The sequence below is a fragment of the Vombatus ursinus genome, unplaced genomic scaffold, assembly GCF_900497805.2.
Source record: "Vombatus ursinus unplaced genomic scaffold, bare-nosed wombat genome assembly UNPS02014867.1, whole genome shotgun sequence".
NCBI classification, from domain to species: Eukaryota; Metazoa; Chordata; class Mammalia; order Diprotodontia; family Vombatidae; genus Vombatus; species Vombatus ursinus.
Genome location: NW_020954645.1, coordinates 2,200,037 through 2,213,499, shown reverse-complemented (window position 1 = coordinate 2,213,499; position 13,463 = coordinate 2,200,037). Strand labels below are relative to the sequence as shown.

The following is a 13,463-nucleotide window of genomic DNA, read 5'->3' as shown; positions in this document are numbered from 1 at the left end:
AGAAAATGTAAAACAACTTCAAAGATTCCAAATACTTGGTAAGTACAATAACTCTGTGAAGTATGTAGTACGAGTCTCCATTTTGCACTTGTGCAGCTAAAGACAGCATTGAGGGACAGAACCAGCATTCAAATACACTTTTCCTATCTCACCTTGTTATACCAAATGTTTCTCATAATCATAGAATGTTAGATCTTGGAATCAGATTCTTAATGCTTCTAGGTTGGGAGCATACATGCTAAAATTATGTAACACACCACATATACAAATTAGTCACATTTTTAATATCTTTATATTTTTCCTACTTAGCCGGTAGAAAGCAAAGGTTTGGGGTCAGAGGGAATTCTTATATTCTGCCTGCCCCCAGCCTGGCCTCCTTATATGAAAAGGATATTTGAGGGTGAACTTCAACAAACTGCATGAAAGACCTTGTCACATGGGTACTGTCCATTGTTAGAAATATCATATGGTGAGAACAGGGTGCTAAATTGTCTGATTTCATTTTATAAATGGTCTCCCCCAAGGATCAAACTAGGTTCTATACTGTAACATGAAGCCCTACAGTTAAATATTTTCTCCCTTGAAATTGCTTATTAATGAAGGAGCTTGAATAACCTTGATCTCTATAGAACAAATGCTGGAATTGCCTTGTAGCATGGTCTGACGACAAAAAAAAGAGAGAATCTCCAGTGTCCTTTTGACCCGGTGCCCACACATAGGCTTGTCTATGGAGGATTAAATAAATATTAAGTGGCACCTACTGGAGGTCTCAATTTAAAACCATGTTTGGGGGCTTTTCCTCACCTCTGCTTTCATAGAAGGTACAATTGTGGATTTGTGACTCCAGAAAATAGTGTTCTTTCCTATTTCCTAACACATCTTTTCACCTCTAAATTTCTGTAACACTTAACACTACATTGGCTTTCATTGATAGAGAATAGTAGTAGTGATTTCATGTTTTAACTAGAGGCTACTTTAGAAACATGCAGTAAAATTGGCTATGCAGCAATGCATGGTAGCTAATACACAATGCTAATTTCCCTACTTTTTAGAAAATGAACACTCCAGTTATATCCTAAACAGGACATGCCATTTCATTGTTGTATGCCACAAGACCTATATAGTATGTGCTTGTCTGTATTTATAAGTGGTAGATTTTGCATCCATGATGCCTTTTACTATTACCAGAGCAACCCAACCAAGGCCAAATTCTTTACCTAAAAGCCTGTCTAGAATCCTGCCCTCTATAGTTAATCTGAGTGTTTTTAGTTCCAGGCTGCCACATGTAGACCAGATTCTTTGGCAATACAAATGTAGTTATAATCCAACCTACTCCTGGTATGGAGCTCAGCTTCGTCTTATTTCTGCATCATTTGACTTCCCATCAGCCTAGCCAAAGAGTCTTACTAAATTTATGTTTATAGAACTTTTTTATTCCTAATCTGTTTTGACAAACTAAAATGAAATAACAGGTTAAGATCAGAAGTTATGTGGCACTTCAGTATGCTTTGATATTTTTTTTCTACCCCATTAATTTATGGATCTTACTCATTGCCACTCTAGCTTCCTAAAAAATAGAAGGCTCTTTCATATTATCTTTTCCCTTTTCCAATATTGGGAGTACTTAAAAATTGTTTTTTATTGAAATCTTTTGGTTTTTTTACATCATCATAATTTCTCCCAGTATCCTTCCCAGGGTCCTCTCAGTGATCCTATGTAAGAAATAATATTTTTAAAGAAAACGAAAAAGAGGTAAAAAGTAAGTGTCTCTTACCCTCCCTTATTAACCTCTGAAAGCCCAGAAAATATTGCCCTAGGAAAAAACCTGGAACAGCTGAACCAAAAGAAAGATGGGGTGTAGCAGTCCAGTAGCCCAGGTAGCTTGAGGGATTTATAGGAAAGGCCCCTCTTTCTCTGGGGGAAGGGGAGCAGTACAGAACAGGAGGCATCCCAGCAAGCTAGTGGAAAGTCCCACCTCAGCATACCAGGAGGAGATCCTGAAACCCGGGTGATGGAGCAGGCAAACACCAACACCTGGACCTCTGAGTGCCTAATGAGGGCAGGGGGAACTGGTGGAAACCAGCTTGGAAAACCACTAGGTGTCCCAGCATTCTACAGCAAACAGGTGTCCCAGTGCCTCAGCAAAACTAAGGGGAGCAGTGCTTCAAGGGGCCCCAGGCAGATAAACATCCTGCAACGTCCATCTGAAAGGAGCTGAAGAAAGCGAAAGGAAAGAGAGGCTCCGGTGAGCAAGGTATCTCCAGGGGCCACACTACCCAATCCTACCCCTAGAGTTCCAGTGTTGCTGATTCCACCCCAACACCAGGTAGGCTGCCAGAACCCTACAGCCTCCAACTGCCAGCATTGGAGGCCCCAGCACACAAAGCCAGTGACCAGGCCCGAGGCTCCCAACATAAGAAGCTTGGGTCAGTGCCCTCTGCTCCCCAGCAAGAGAGCTCAATCTCTTTAAAGGCCGGGAAATAAGCAAACACCATGATCTAAAAGAAACGTATGATAGATTCTTATTATGAGAAGAGTGAAGATCAAGGCAGAAATTCTGGAGAGGACAACATTGTCAACAGACCCACATCTGGAACCTCAAAAGGGAATATGAACTGGTCTGAAGCCCAAAAAGCCTTCTTAGAAGAGCTCAAGAAGAATTTTAGAAGTCAAATGAGAGAGGTAGAAGAAGTATTGAGAAAAGAAATGAGAGATATGCAAGAGAGAGTCAATAGCTTAGAAGAGGAAGGACAAAAATTAACTGTAGAAAACAAATCCCTAAAAAATACAATTTGCCAAATGGGGAAGGAGGTACAAAATCAAATAGAAGAAAACAATTTGTTAAAAACTAGAATTGGGCAAATGGAAGCTAATGACCATGAGAGAGCGAGAATCAGTCAAACAAAAACAAAAGAATGAAAAAATAGATGAAAATGTAAAATACCTCATTGGTAAAACAACTGACCTGGAAAATTGATCCAGGAGAAACAATTTAAAAATTGTTGGTCTACCTAAAAATCATGATTTAAAAAAAAAGAGCCTGGACAGTATCTTTCAGCAAATCATAAAGGAAAACTGCCCTGAGGTCCTAGAACCAGAGGGTAAAATAGCCATAAAAAGAATCCACCGATCACCTCCTAAAAGAGATCTCAAATTGAAAACGCCAAGGAATATAGTAGCCAAATTCCAAAATTACCAGGTTAAAGAGAAAATACTGCAAGGAGCCAGAAAGAAACAATTTAAATATCATGGAACCACATTCAGGATTACACAGGACCTCGCAGCTTCTGCAATAAAAGACTGTACGGCGTGGAATATGATATTCCGTAGAGCAGAGGAACTTGGATTACAACCAAGGATCAACTACCCAGCAAAAAGCAGGATCTTTCAGGGAGGGGAGATGGATATTCAATGAAATATAGGACTTCCAAACCTTCCTGATAAAAAGACCATAACTCAACAGAAAATTTGATCTTCAAATACAAGACTCAAGAGAGCTCTAAAAAGGTAAACGGGACAGAAAAATACAACATGTTAATAAGGACAAACTGTTTACATCCCTGCAAGGGAAGATGACACTTGTAACTCTTGAACTATATTGTTATTATACTATGTTCAAGGGGTATATATAAAGAGGGTGGATATAAGTTGACTTTGATGTAATGATGAAAAAAATCTAATCAGGTGGGTTAAATGGATCCAAGTAAGGGTATTAATCTGATCTAAGAAAATTTATTGAGAGAAAAGGAAAGGAGGAGGCAGAAAAGGGTAAATTACATTACAGGAAAAGGCACAAAAATCTATTACAGTAGAGGGAAAGAAGGGAGGGAAATGAGCATTGTTTGAACCTTACTCTCATCAGATTTGACTCAAGAAGGGAATAACATGATCAGTTAGGTGCTAATATTGATAGACTTAACCCATCTCAACAATCCAAGGATCTAAGACATCTCCAAAGGCCTCGGGATAGAAAATGCTATCCATATCCAAAGAAACAACTGTGGAGTTTGAATGCAGATCAAAGCATACTATTTGCTTTTTTTTTCCTTCTGTTGTGTTTTGTTTCCTCTTTCTGGTGGTTCCTCCTGTTGGTTCTAATTCTTACTTACAACATCACTAATGTGAAAATATGTTTGATAGGAATGTATATGTATAGCCTATATTAGATTGTGCACCATCTTGGGGAAGGAGGGGGAAAAAAATTTAAAACTCAAAAGTTTATAGAAGTGATTGGTGATAAATCAAAAAAAAATAATTTTTAAAAAAGGAAAAGAAAAAGAAGAGACAGTAAAACTACATACATTGAAAAAGCCTGGGGGCGGCTAGGTGGTTCGGTGGATAGAGCACTGACCCTGAATTTAGAAAGACCTGAGTTCAAATCCAGCCTCAGATCAAACACTTGACACTAGCTATTTGACCTTGGGCAAGTCACTTAACCCCAATTGCCTTTTAAAAAAAAAAAAGAAGAAGCCTGAAAATAGCCAATGTTTCACATCCTGGACATCTTTGTGAAGAAGTAGGGTTGGGATTGTTTTGTCACATATTTTCTTTGGGGCCATGCTTGTTCTTTGTGGTTTTAAAATATTTTAATTTTTTTCCAATTACATATAAAAACAATTTTAATATTTTTTTTTATTTTAAGTTCCAAATTCCCTCCCTTTCTCCTCTCCTCCTTCCCCCCCCTCCCCTAGACAGTGTGCAATCTGATACAGGTTATACATGTGCAGTTAGGCAAAACATATTTCCATACTAGTCATGTTGTGAAAGAAAACACAGACCAAAAGCCCTAATAAATGAACAACCAAGAAAAATAAAGTTTGAAAAGAAAAAAGTATGTTTCAGTTTGCGTTCAGACTGCATCAGTTCTTTCTCTGAAGGTAGATAGCATTTTTTATTGTAAGTCCTTTGGCATTGTCTTGGAGCATTGTATTGCTGAGAACAGTTAAGTCATTCACAGTTGATCATTGTACAATGTCGTGGTTACATGTACAATGTTCTCTCCTGTTTCTGCTCACTTCACTTTGCTTCAGAAGTTCATTTAAGTCTTTCTAAATTTTTCTAAAAGCATCCTGCTCATCACTTCTTATAGCGCAGTAGTATTCCATCCCAGTCATATACTACAACTTGTTCTACCATTCCCCACTTGATTAAGTATCCCCTCAATTTCCACTTTCTTTCTTCGCCACTTCAAAAAGAGCTGTTATAAATATTACTGTACATAGAGGTCTTTTTTTTTTTCTTTAAATATCTTTTGGATATAGACCTAGTAGTGGTATTTCTGGATCAGTTATAGCCTTTTGGGTATGGTTTCAAATTGCTCTCCAGAATGGTTGGATCAGTTAAAAACCCAGCAATAGTGCATTAGTGTCCCAATTTTCCCACCTCCCGTCTAATATTTGTCATTTTCCTTTTCTGTCATGTTAGCCCATCTGATAGGTGTGAGATGATACCTCAGAGTTGTTTGAATTTGTATCACAGATTTATAGCACTTTGGGCATAGTTCCAAATTCATATTCGTTTTTTGTAATTTTTCAACATTCACGTGGTTCCTCCTATTTATATTGTTGTGTATATTGTTTTCTTAGCTCTGCATTCACCAAGCTAGGGAGTAGCACATTTGTGAGGGGCAGAACTGTATATAAGTAAGCCATCAATAATCACTAAAAATATTCTTTGCTAGAGAAAACCAAGTTACAGGAAGAGAGTATTCTGTAATTTCCCATGTTCTCAGGATAAGTGACTGCTTCTACCCTATAGCAACAACATACTTGAATACCAATAAATGTATGCATAAAAATTTCACTTTTAGGCCTTTCTGCATTAACTATTTGCATTCAAGGAACCTAGCTCATGATTATTTTTTTTCCACGGAAAAGAACAATATATTAGAGGTGCACTAAGGTGAGGTGGTAGACTTCTTTACTTCTAGCATGTGTCAGTTCTTAAATACATTGCTGCCTGTTCTCCTTCTAAGACTAGCCTTTCCACGGTTTTTTCAGGAGAATTAGCTATTTGTGTCTGGAAGTGGTACAGTTGGGCCAATAACAATTACACAATGGCTTAGGGGACAATGTCTCTTGTACACTTTAATTAAACTGCCACTGGTTTTTTTATCTACCTTTAGATGTCACTTTCATTTCTGGCTAGTTTCTCCATCTGTAAACAGGAAGTCCAACCACCTGATTCTTTCTATTTTATTAGAATGCTCAGACTGGATGATATTCATGTGAAGTCCAGTGTAACTTATTTGGAAAAAAGGATATAGATATTAATCCAGGGGATTGGAGTAATGTGCTTATAAGATTTTAAAGAGACACAGGTGTTTAGGTATACAGTAAAGGGGCATTAGAAGATGACATTGTCTTTCTCCTTAGTGATCAAAGATGATTCCATTTTCATTTTAAGACCTAGAACCCACACCTATCAGATTGGCCAACATGACAAAACAGGACAATGATAAATGTTGGAGAAGATGTGGAAAAATTGGAACACTAATGCATTGTTGGTGGAGTTGTGAAATGATCCAACCATTTTGGAGAGCAATTTGGAACTATGCCCAAAGGGCTATAAAAATGTGCATACCCTTTTGTCTCAGCAATAGCATTTCTAGGACTATATCCCAAAGAGATCATACAAATGGGAAAAGGACCCACATGTACAAAAATATTTATAGCAGCTCTTTTTGTGGTGGCAAAGAATTGGGAATTGAGAGGATGCCCATCAGTTGGGGAATGGCTGAACAAGTTGTGGTATATGAATATAATAGAATACTATTGTGCTATAAGAATTGATGGACAGGGTGACTTCAGAAAAACCTGGAAAGATTTGTATGGTCTGATGCTGAATGAAGTGAATAGAACGTTGTACACAGTAACAGCCATGTTGAGCAATGACTAATATTGATAGACTTAACCCTTCTCAGCAATACAAGGATCTAAGACATCTCCAAAGGTCTCATAATGGAAAATACTATCCACATCCAAAGAAGGATCTATGGAGTTTGAATGCAGATCAAAGCATACTATTTGCTATTTTTTTCTTCTGTTTTCTTTTGTCTTTCTTGTGGTCCTCTCTGTTGGTTCTAATTCTTACTTAAAACATCACTAATGTGAAACTATGTTTAATAGGAATTTATATGTATAGCCTATATCAATTGTGCACCCTCTTGGGGAGGGAGAGGAAGAAAAATTTAAAACTCAAAAGCTTATGGAAGTGATTGTTGATAATTCAAAATAATTTTAAAAAATTAAAATTAAAAAAAAGACCTAGAACCTAAGTGGGCATTTTCAGCATCACCTGAATATGTGCCTAATAAGGAAAGCTTTTAATTATATCTTTATCCAAGGACTGTTCTTCAATAGCTCTATCTTCCTTATAAACCTAGGGGAGTAGCAAAACTGCTATTTGGAAATTAATGGCCCTGAATGTTAATACCATTGAGAGTAGACTTTAAAGTCAGAGTAACTTTTCCTAGGAAACTCTATACTGGTTATTTTTAGCAGATTCCTCTAGACCCTGACAACACCAAATGTCTTGGAAATCATATGTTGGGTAACTATATATCTCACTTTACTTGAATTTTTTCCTTCTCAAATATACTTGGTGTGAGCAACACATGTTGAGTGTCGTGTGTAGCCTTCTTCATCTAATCCAGTTCTTTTACGCATTGGAAGTAAAGAGATGTGACCAGTTCCAAGATCTCCACATGATATACATTTATTTAGGGAAAATTTTAAGTCAGTAGCTGCTTTTCAAAAGAACTTTGAGCTGACTTCTTATGAATGCCATGTTGTGTTTTATGTTTCTTCTAGTCTTCCAAAAAACCCAAAACCGCAGAAGCAGATACCTCAAGTGAATTGGCCAAGAAGAGCAAAGAAGTGTTCAGGAAAGAGGTGAGGATGGAATCAAAACTTGTGAGGTTAGATCATCAGTTCTGCCTTCTATTCCATATATATATATATATATATATATATATATATAGGGTATCTCTCTCTCTCTCAACCAGAATAGAGGGGACCAGAAGGTATAACCACTCAAGGATTTGTATTTCATGGTTATACTTCAGCCCTTTTGAGGGACTAGATTTTTACCTAATTTCACATAACTCTGTGAATATCTGAGTGGTTAGCTTTCTGGGGTGACAGTTGTTGGGTCCCTCCCCTATCACAGATGTCTCAGTTCATCGTGCAGTGCCTGAATCCTTATCGGAAACCTGACTGCAAAGTGGGGAGGATAACCACAACTGAAGACTTCAAGCATCTAGCCCGCAAGGTATTCTCCCAGTCCCCAGCCCCCGGCCCCCAATTTACTCCCATTTCACTGAGTTTGGTTATTCAGGTGAGCCCTACAGGATATCCTTCATACTGAAAGTGCTGTGGCCTTTGCCAGCTTTGATCTGGAGTATAAGACAGTTTCCCTTTTTGAGTACCCAAGGATAGGGAAGGTTGGCTAGCAGCTGCTAGCAGCTAGGCTTCATATAAATGTCATTTAAAGCCAAAAATCCTCTCCTTCCTTAGGAATTCTGGGGGGAGGGTTTCCCCTCTTCAGTTACCCATTTGCTTGTTCACAGATGCTGAGTAGCACTAGGCAGTCTACTTTTTGTTCATAAGCCACCTTATAAACCTTTCAGGTTCCTTAGGGCAGTGACAAAAATATCTATACACTTCCCTCTTTGCCTGGTCTAGTGTCACCACATTTGGTACAGTGGCTTTTTGAAGAATGTATCTTATATCCTTGGATGGCTTTAGATGGCAGGATTAAGTTCCAGTGTCAGCTTACCCCCACACTGATTTATCTACCATGGTCTTTCTTGTTCCCTTTATCCTTTTCCTTGGGGTGGGCCCTCCAAACAGCTGACTCACGGTGTCATGAACAAGGAGCTGAAATACTGTAAGAACCCTGAAGATTTGGAGTGCAATGAGAATGTGAAACACAAAACCAAGGAGTACATCAAAAAGTACATGCAGAAGTTTGGGACTGTTTACAAACCCAAAGAAGACACAGACTTGGAATAAACTTAATGGGTCAGCAAAGGCGGTTTAGAGTGGGAAGACAAAAAAAAGTTAACTCAGTAAGAGAAGTCCATGGGCCGCTCCAACCCATTTCCCACAACCTTGTCAGGGCTGTTGCCAGTGATGACTCTTGGCACTTGAACCATATGAGTCATGCAAAGTAAAGAAACCATATTCCATTTAAGACAAAACAAGGCCACAGTCAATATGCTGTTGGGGTAGGTGGGCCAAGACTGTCAGGGACCTGGGAGAGAGGCTATTCCCCTCAGTCTCCTAGGCCTGACCCCCATTCTCTAACTTGGGTCTCCTACTTGGCGGTGCTGTTAGCGCACTGACCCATGCGCACCCCTTCTTCCCCACCCCATGTGCTGGGGAATCTGTATTATATTTTAACGTATATGTGAATATATTGATAAATATTTTTTTCTGGGTTTTTGTTTTTGTTTTGGGTTTTTTTTTGTTTTTTGTTTTTGCTTTTAGCCTATGCGTGCTAAGATCACGGGAACACTTTGTAAGGATAGTTTGGGTTCTCCTGCAAGGTTTAATCTGTTATCATGTAAATATTCCAGAGTAGGCTACCTCTGAGTTTCTGGTCAGCCTTGTGCTATGTTGATAAGATTGATTTTACTGCTTAAAATCATTTTACTTTATCCAATTTTTACTGAACTTTTTATGTAAAAAAAAAAATTAAAATAAAATCAATTAAAGAACTTGGCCTACACTTTACCTATAAGATTAATTGGTTAAAAAAAGCTTTAAGAACCAACCGGACATTATGAGTTGGGCTTCTGGGCTTTGTTATGTGGGTGGCATTACAGGGATGTGGGTTGAAAGGAAAAGAATACCTTGTGTTTAATAAGTACGTGTGAGAGAGTAGTCATAGTATGTGGCTCATAGTTCAAGAAACAAATGATTTTCCAGCTCTTTCTGTAATTTTTGCATCCTTGACCTCAAATTACACAATGGGATAACTTTTAAACAAAAATAATGATGATAAGCGACTGTTCATTGTGAATCTGAACTGAGCTCTCTCAGGGTCATTCACACTCAAACCTCCTTGACACTATGATCACAAAGTGGATATTCTAGATTAGGGCCGTTGAACAGCAAAACTAACTGATCTGTGAAAAAAAATTTTTTTTTCTTCATAAAATAATGAATGGGTGAAAATTATGTGGAGACAAATTTTTATTCAATTTGTGGAAAATTTTATGCAGCTTTCCGGAGGTGAAATGGGTTGCCCATCTCAGATAGTAGGTTCTACTTCAATGGAGGCTGGATGGTGACTTACCAGGGATGTTATAGAGGGAATTTCTGTTTATGTGTGGGTTGAGCTGGTTGCTGACTTGAAGTCCCTTCCAACTTGGTCATTCTTGGTTATACCTATAATCTAGGCCTGTTTAGCACTGGGTTAAGTATAATTAAAGAGCCCATAACAGAGTGTAAGATGAGGGTCATTTAAGGCAGTCCTTCCTGGCCAGAATCATGTGATGTTAGATCTGGAAGTGACCTAAAAATTCATCTAGTTGAAACTCTATTCCCCACCCCTTCATTTTATAGAAGAGGAAATGAGAGGCTTAGGGCTTATTAGGCCAATCCCACCTTTGCATCTGTCACTTTTCCTGGCCAAAGAGGGGCAGACAACTACTAGGCACCAGGGACTCACAAAGCCCTGGATGGGTCCTGATTTGGAGTTGGGGGGAGGGTGAAGGGGAGGCAGGAGTGAGAAGGCTTCCTCCTCACCCTCAATCCCAGAGATGTGGGTGTCTGACTTTAGAGCCTATTTTCTATTAGCCATTCACTAAGTCTAAAATCTCCTATTTGCCTCAATCAATAGAGGCTAGAAGAAGTAATAACACCTGGAACCATCCATCTAATCAAAGAGACAATATACACATGTGTAAGATCACTCATAGTACATGGTGTGCAGTAAGTGCCAGATGGCAGGGATAGGCAGAATACTCTGTAGTATTTTAGAAGAGGGAGAGAGTAGGGTGCTGGAGTGGGTCCTGGCAGATGGTTGGCAGTGATAGTTCATGACCTATGAGAAGGTATGGTCAATGCAAGTCTGATCTCATTCCCACTTTACAGAAAGCCTCCAGAATCTCAGATAAACCTTTTCTGGGAGATGTGTGGAAAGACATAGACAAAAAGCACACCAGATTTAAGGATGGGTTGAGGTGTTTTGCAAACTTTAATGCACAATATGAATGTAAACTTCTTTGTACAGTGCTGATTTAGATTGGTCTGTCAGGTCTTCTACTTAAGTTTTTATTAGAGGGAGAGAACAGAGCTGGTTGATTACCCAGGGAAGTTTCTAAAGGTTCATGGAGCCCTGAGCTACTCTGCTTGCCAGGCTAGAGTTTATAACAAATTGGTGTCTGCGAATGGGGTAAGCTGGTTCATCATCTCACCCCCTACCCTCAGCCAAGAAAATTGTCAGGCGATAAGTTCAGTGCACAAAAGGAGGCTGTGTGGTAGAGTAGAAAGACACTTCGCCTAGGTAAACAGGAGAACTAGGTTCAAGCCCCTTCCCAGACACTGCTGCTTTCTATTTTGGAAAAAGGCTTGTTATGAGGAAAATACTTGAAGCTTTACAAAACAGAATTGGGCACTTCACTCATTGACTGGCCAGAACTGTCCTGCCCTTCCTCTCCTGAGTTTAGGTTTTTCTTGACCTGGATAGTCAGTCTGTAGGCTCCTCAGGTCTGAATAAGGTGGTTCTGAATCCAAGGCTATTAAAAAAAAAAAAAACCATACAAAATAAAACAAATAAAAAAGGTTTGAAATGTCCAACTGGATTCTTCTTCCCAGCAGGTCTGGGCACCTTCAGTCCATTTTGCTTATAAAAGGGCCTTGACTGGCCAAGCTGTTTATCCTGCTACTGACTAGATCACTATGGTCCTGGGCCTAGGGGGTAGGGCAGAGTAGCTCCTCAAATTTTCTAAACTGGAGTCATTTAATCATATAGGTGGAGGACACCTTAGAACATAGAATGTTAGAGCTAAGAATGCCTGTAGCATCACCTTTATTTTTCACATGTGAGGAAAATGAGGTCCAGTGACTTTCTCAAGATCACACAGGTGGGTAATGGGTGGCAAAGCTCAATTTCAAATCTAAAATCCAAGTCCTTTGACTTGAAGTTAAGTGTACCTACCACTATATCTTACTGTCTCTCCTTGATGATTTTTGCCATTTCTTTCCTTTGTCTATTCTTGTTTCTGGTATAAGAAAGGGAGAAAATGCCAAGTGTTTCTCAAGTACTTCCCCCATCCCAAAGGGACTTTGGCCACTCCCTTCTCTTTCAGAAACCGAAGTACCTTTATGAATGACTCCAGAACAGAGGTGGTTGGACCTAACCCCCTGACTCCATGGGAGCCTGGCACAACAGATTCCTAAAGCTCTGAAGCAGATTCTTTAGTGTTTCACTCATAGCTGCTGTGGTTTGATCCAGGAAATAGCCAGGATTGAAAGACCATCTCCTGTATGACCTCTGATCATCATAACGACCAACCATGATTCCAGAAGACTCATGATAAAACAAGCTACCCACCTCCTGTGATAAGTGATTGACTCAGAGTGCAGTTAGAGACATAATTTTTCTCTCAGTTTTCAATTTAGATATGACCAGGGAAAGAATTTGTCTTGCTTGACCATGGATGTTTCTAACAAAGATTTTATCTTTATGGCTTCCTCAGGAGGTAGGAGAGAAGGCGCATATTTGTTTAGGGAAAAATTTTTTTTAATAAATAAAACTAATAGATGGCATATGGGCTTATAGTTTTCTATCAGTCCATGATTAATATTCTATTAATCATCTTGATCAAATACAGTCTACCACATAATGCAGTCTAATTAAACAACTTCCGTTTTTTGTCAAATAAGAGACTGATGGGGCCAGCTCTGGTCACTAATTCTTCCCCAGGGAATCAGAGACTCTCAGATGGGAACTAACTTCTTCCTTGAGTTGGTGGGGAGAACAGAGTTCTACAGAGATATTTCTCAAAGGGCTGAGCCAACCAGCCTGACTGGGCAGATAGGAGATTTAGAACTGCAAGGGACCTCAGTATCTAGCCCCCAAAATGGCAGCCTTCTATTGCTGCCTTCAGCCTTAGCTCCTTGTCTGGGGAAGGAATGGGAAAAGAAAAGCCCAGCTAGCTCTGCCTAACCCTGGAGAACAAAGTGACCTCAGATACTGATAGATAAAAGGGTGGGGCAGTCGCCTGAAAGTACAGCTAACACAACAACATGCTCAGTGGTAGTGAACAGAAAATTGTATTTGTCCAAAGATGGCTCATGGAAGAACTAGATAGATGTCTCAGCTCATTCTCTATTGGTATGTCACACCAGGCAAGTCACCTCCCTTCTCAGGACTTCAGGTTCCTCTTCTGTAAAATGGTTGGACAAGGGGCAGCTAGGTGGTGCAGTGGATAGAGCACTGGCCCTGGATTC

At 39.3% G+C, this 13,463-nt stretch overlaps 1 protein-coding gene across 1 annotated transcript in view; it reads left to right on the top strand.

The window, feature by feature from the left end:
* The window catches only part of SETD2 (SET domain containing 2, histone lysine methyltransferase), a 142,714-nt gene extending 132,993 nt beyond the window's left edge, over positions 1-9,721 (top strand). The window contains exons 19-21 of the mRNA XM_027842146.1: positions 7,812-7,892; positions 8,170-8,271; positions 8,853-9,721. Of these exons, the coding sequence (XP_027697947.1) occupies positions 7,812-7,892; positions 8,170-8,271; positions 8,853-9,014 (345 nt within the window). The 3' untranslated portion in view covers positions 9,015-9,721. The remainder of the gene's footprint in view (positions 1-7,811; positions 7,893-8,169; positions 8,272-8,852) is intronic.
* Positions 9,722-13,463: the final 3,742 nt, after the last annotated feature.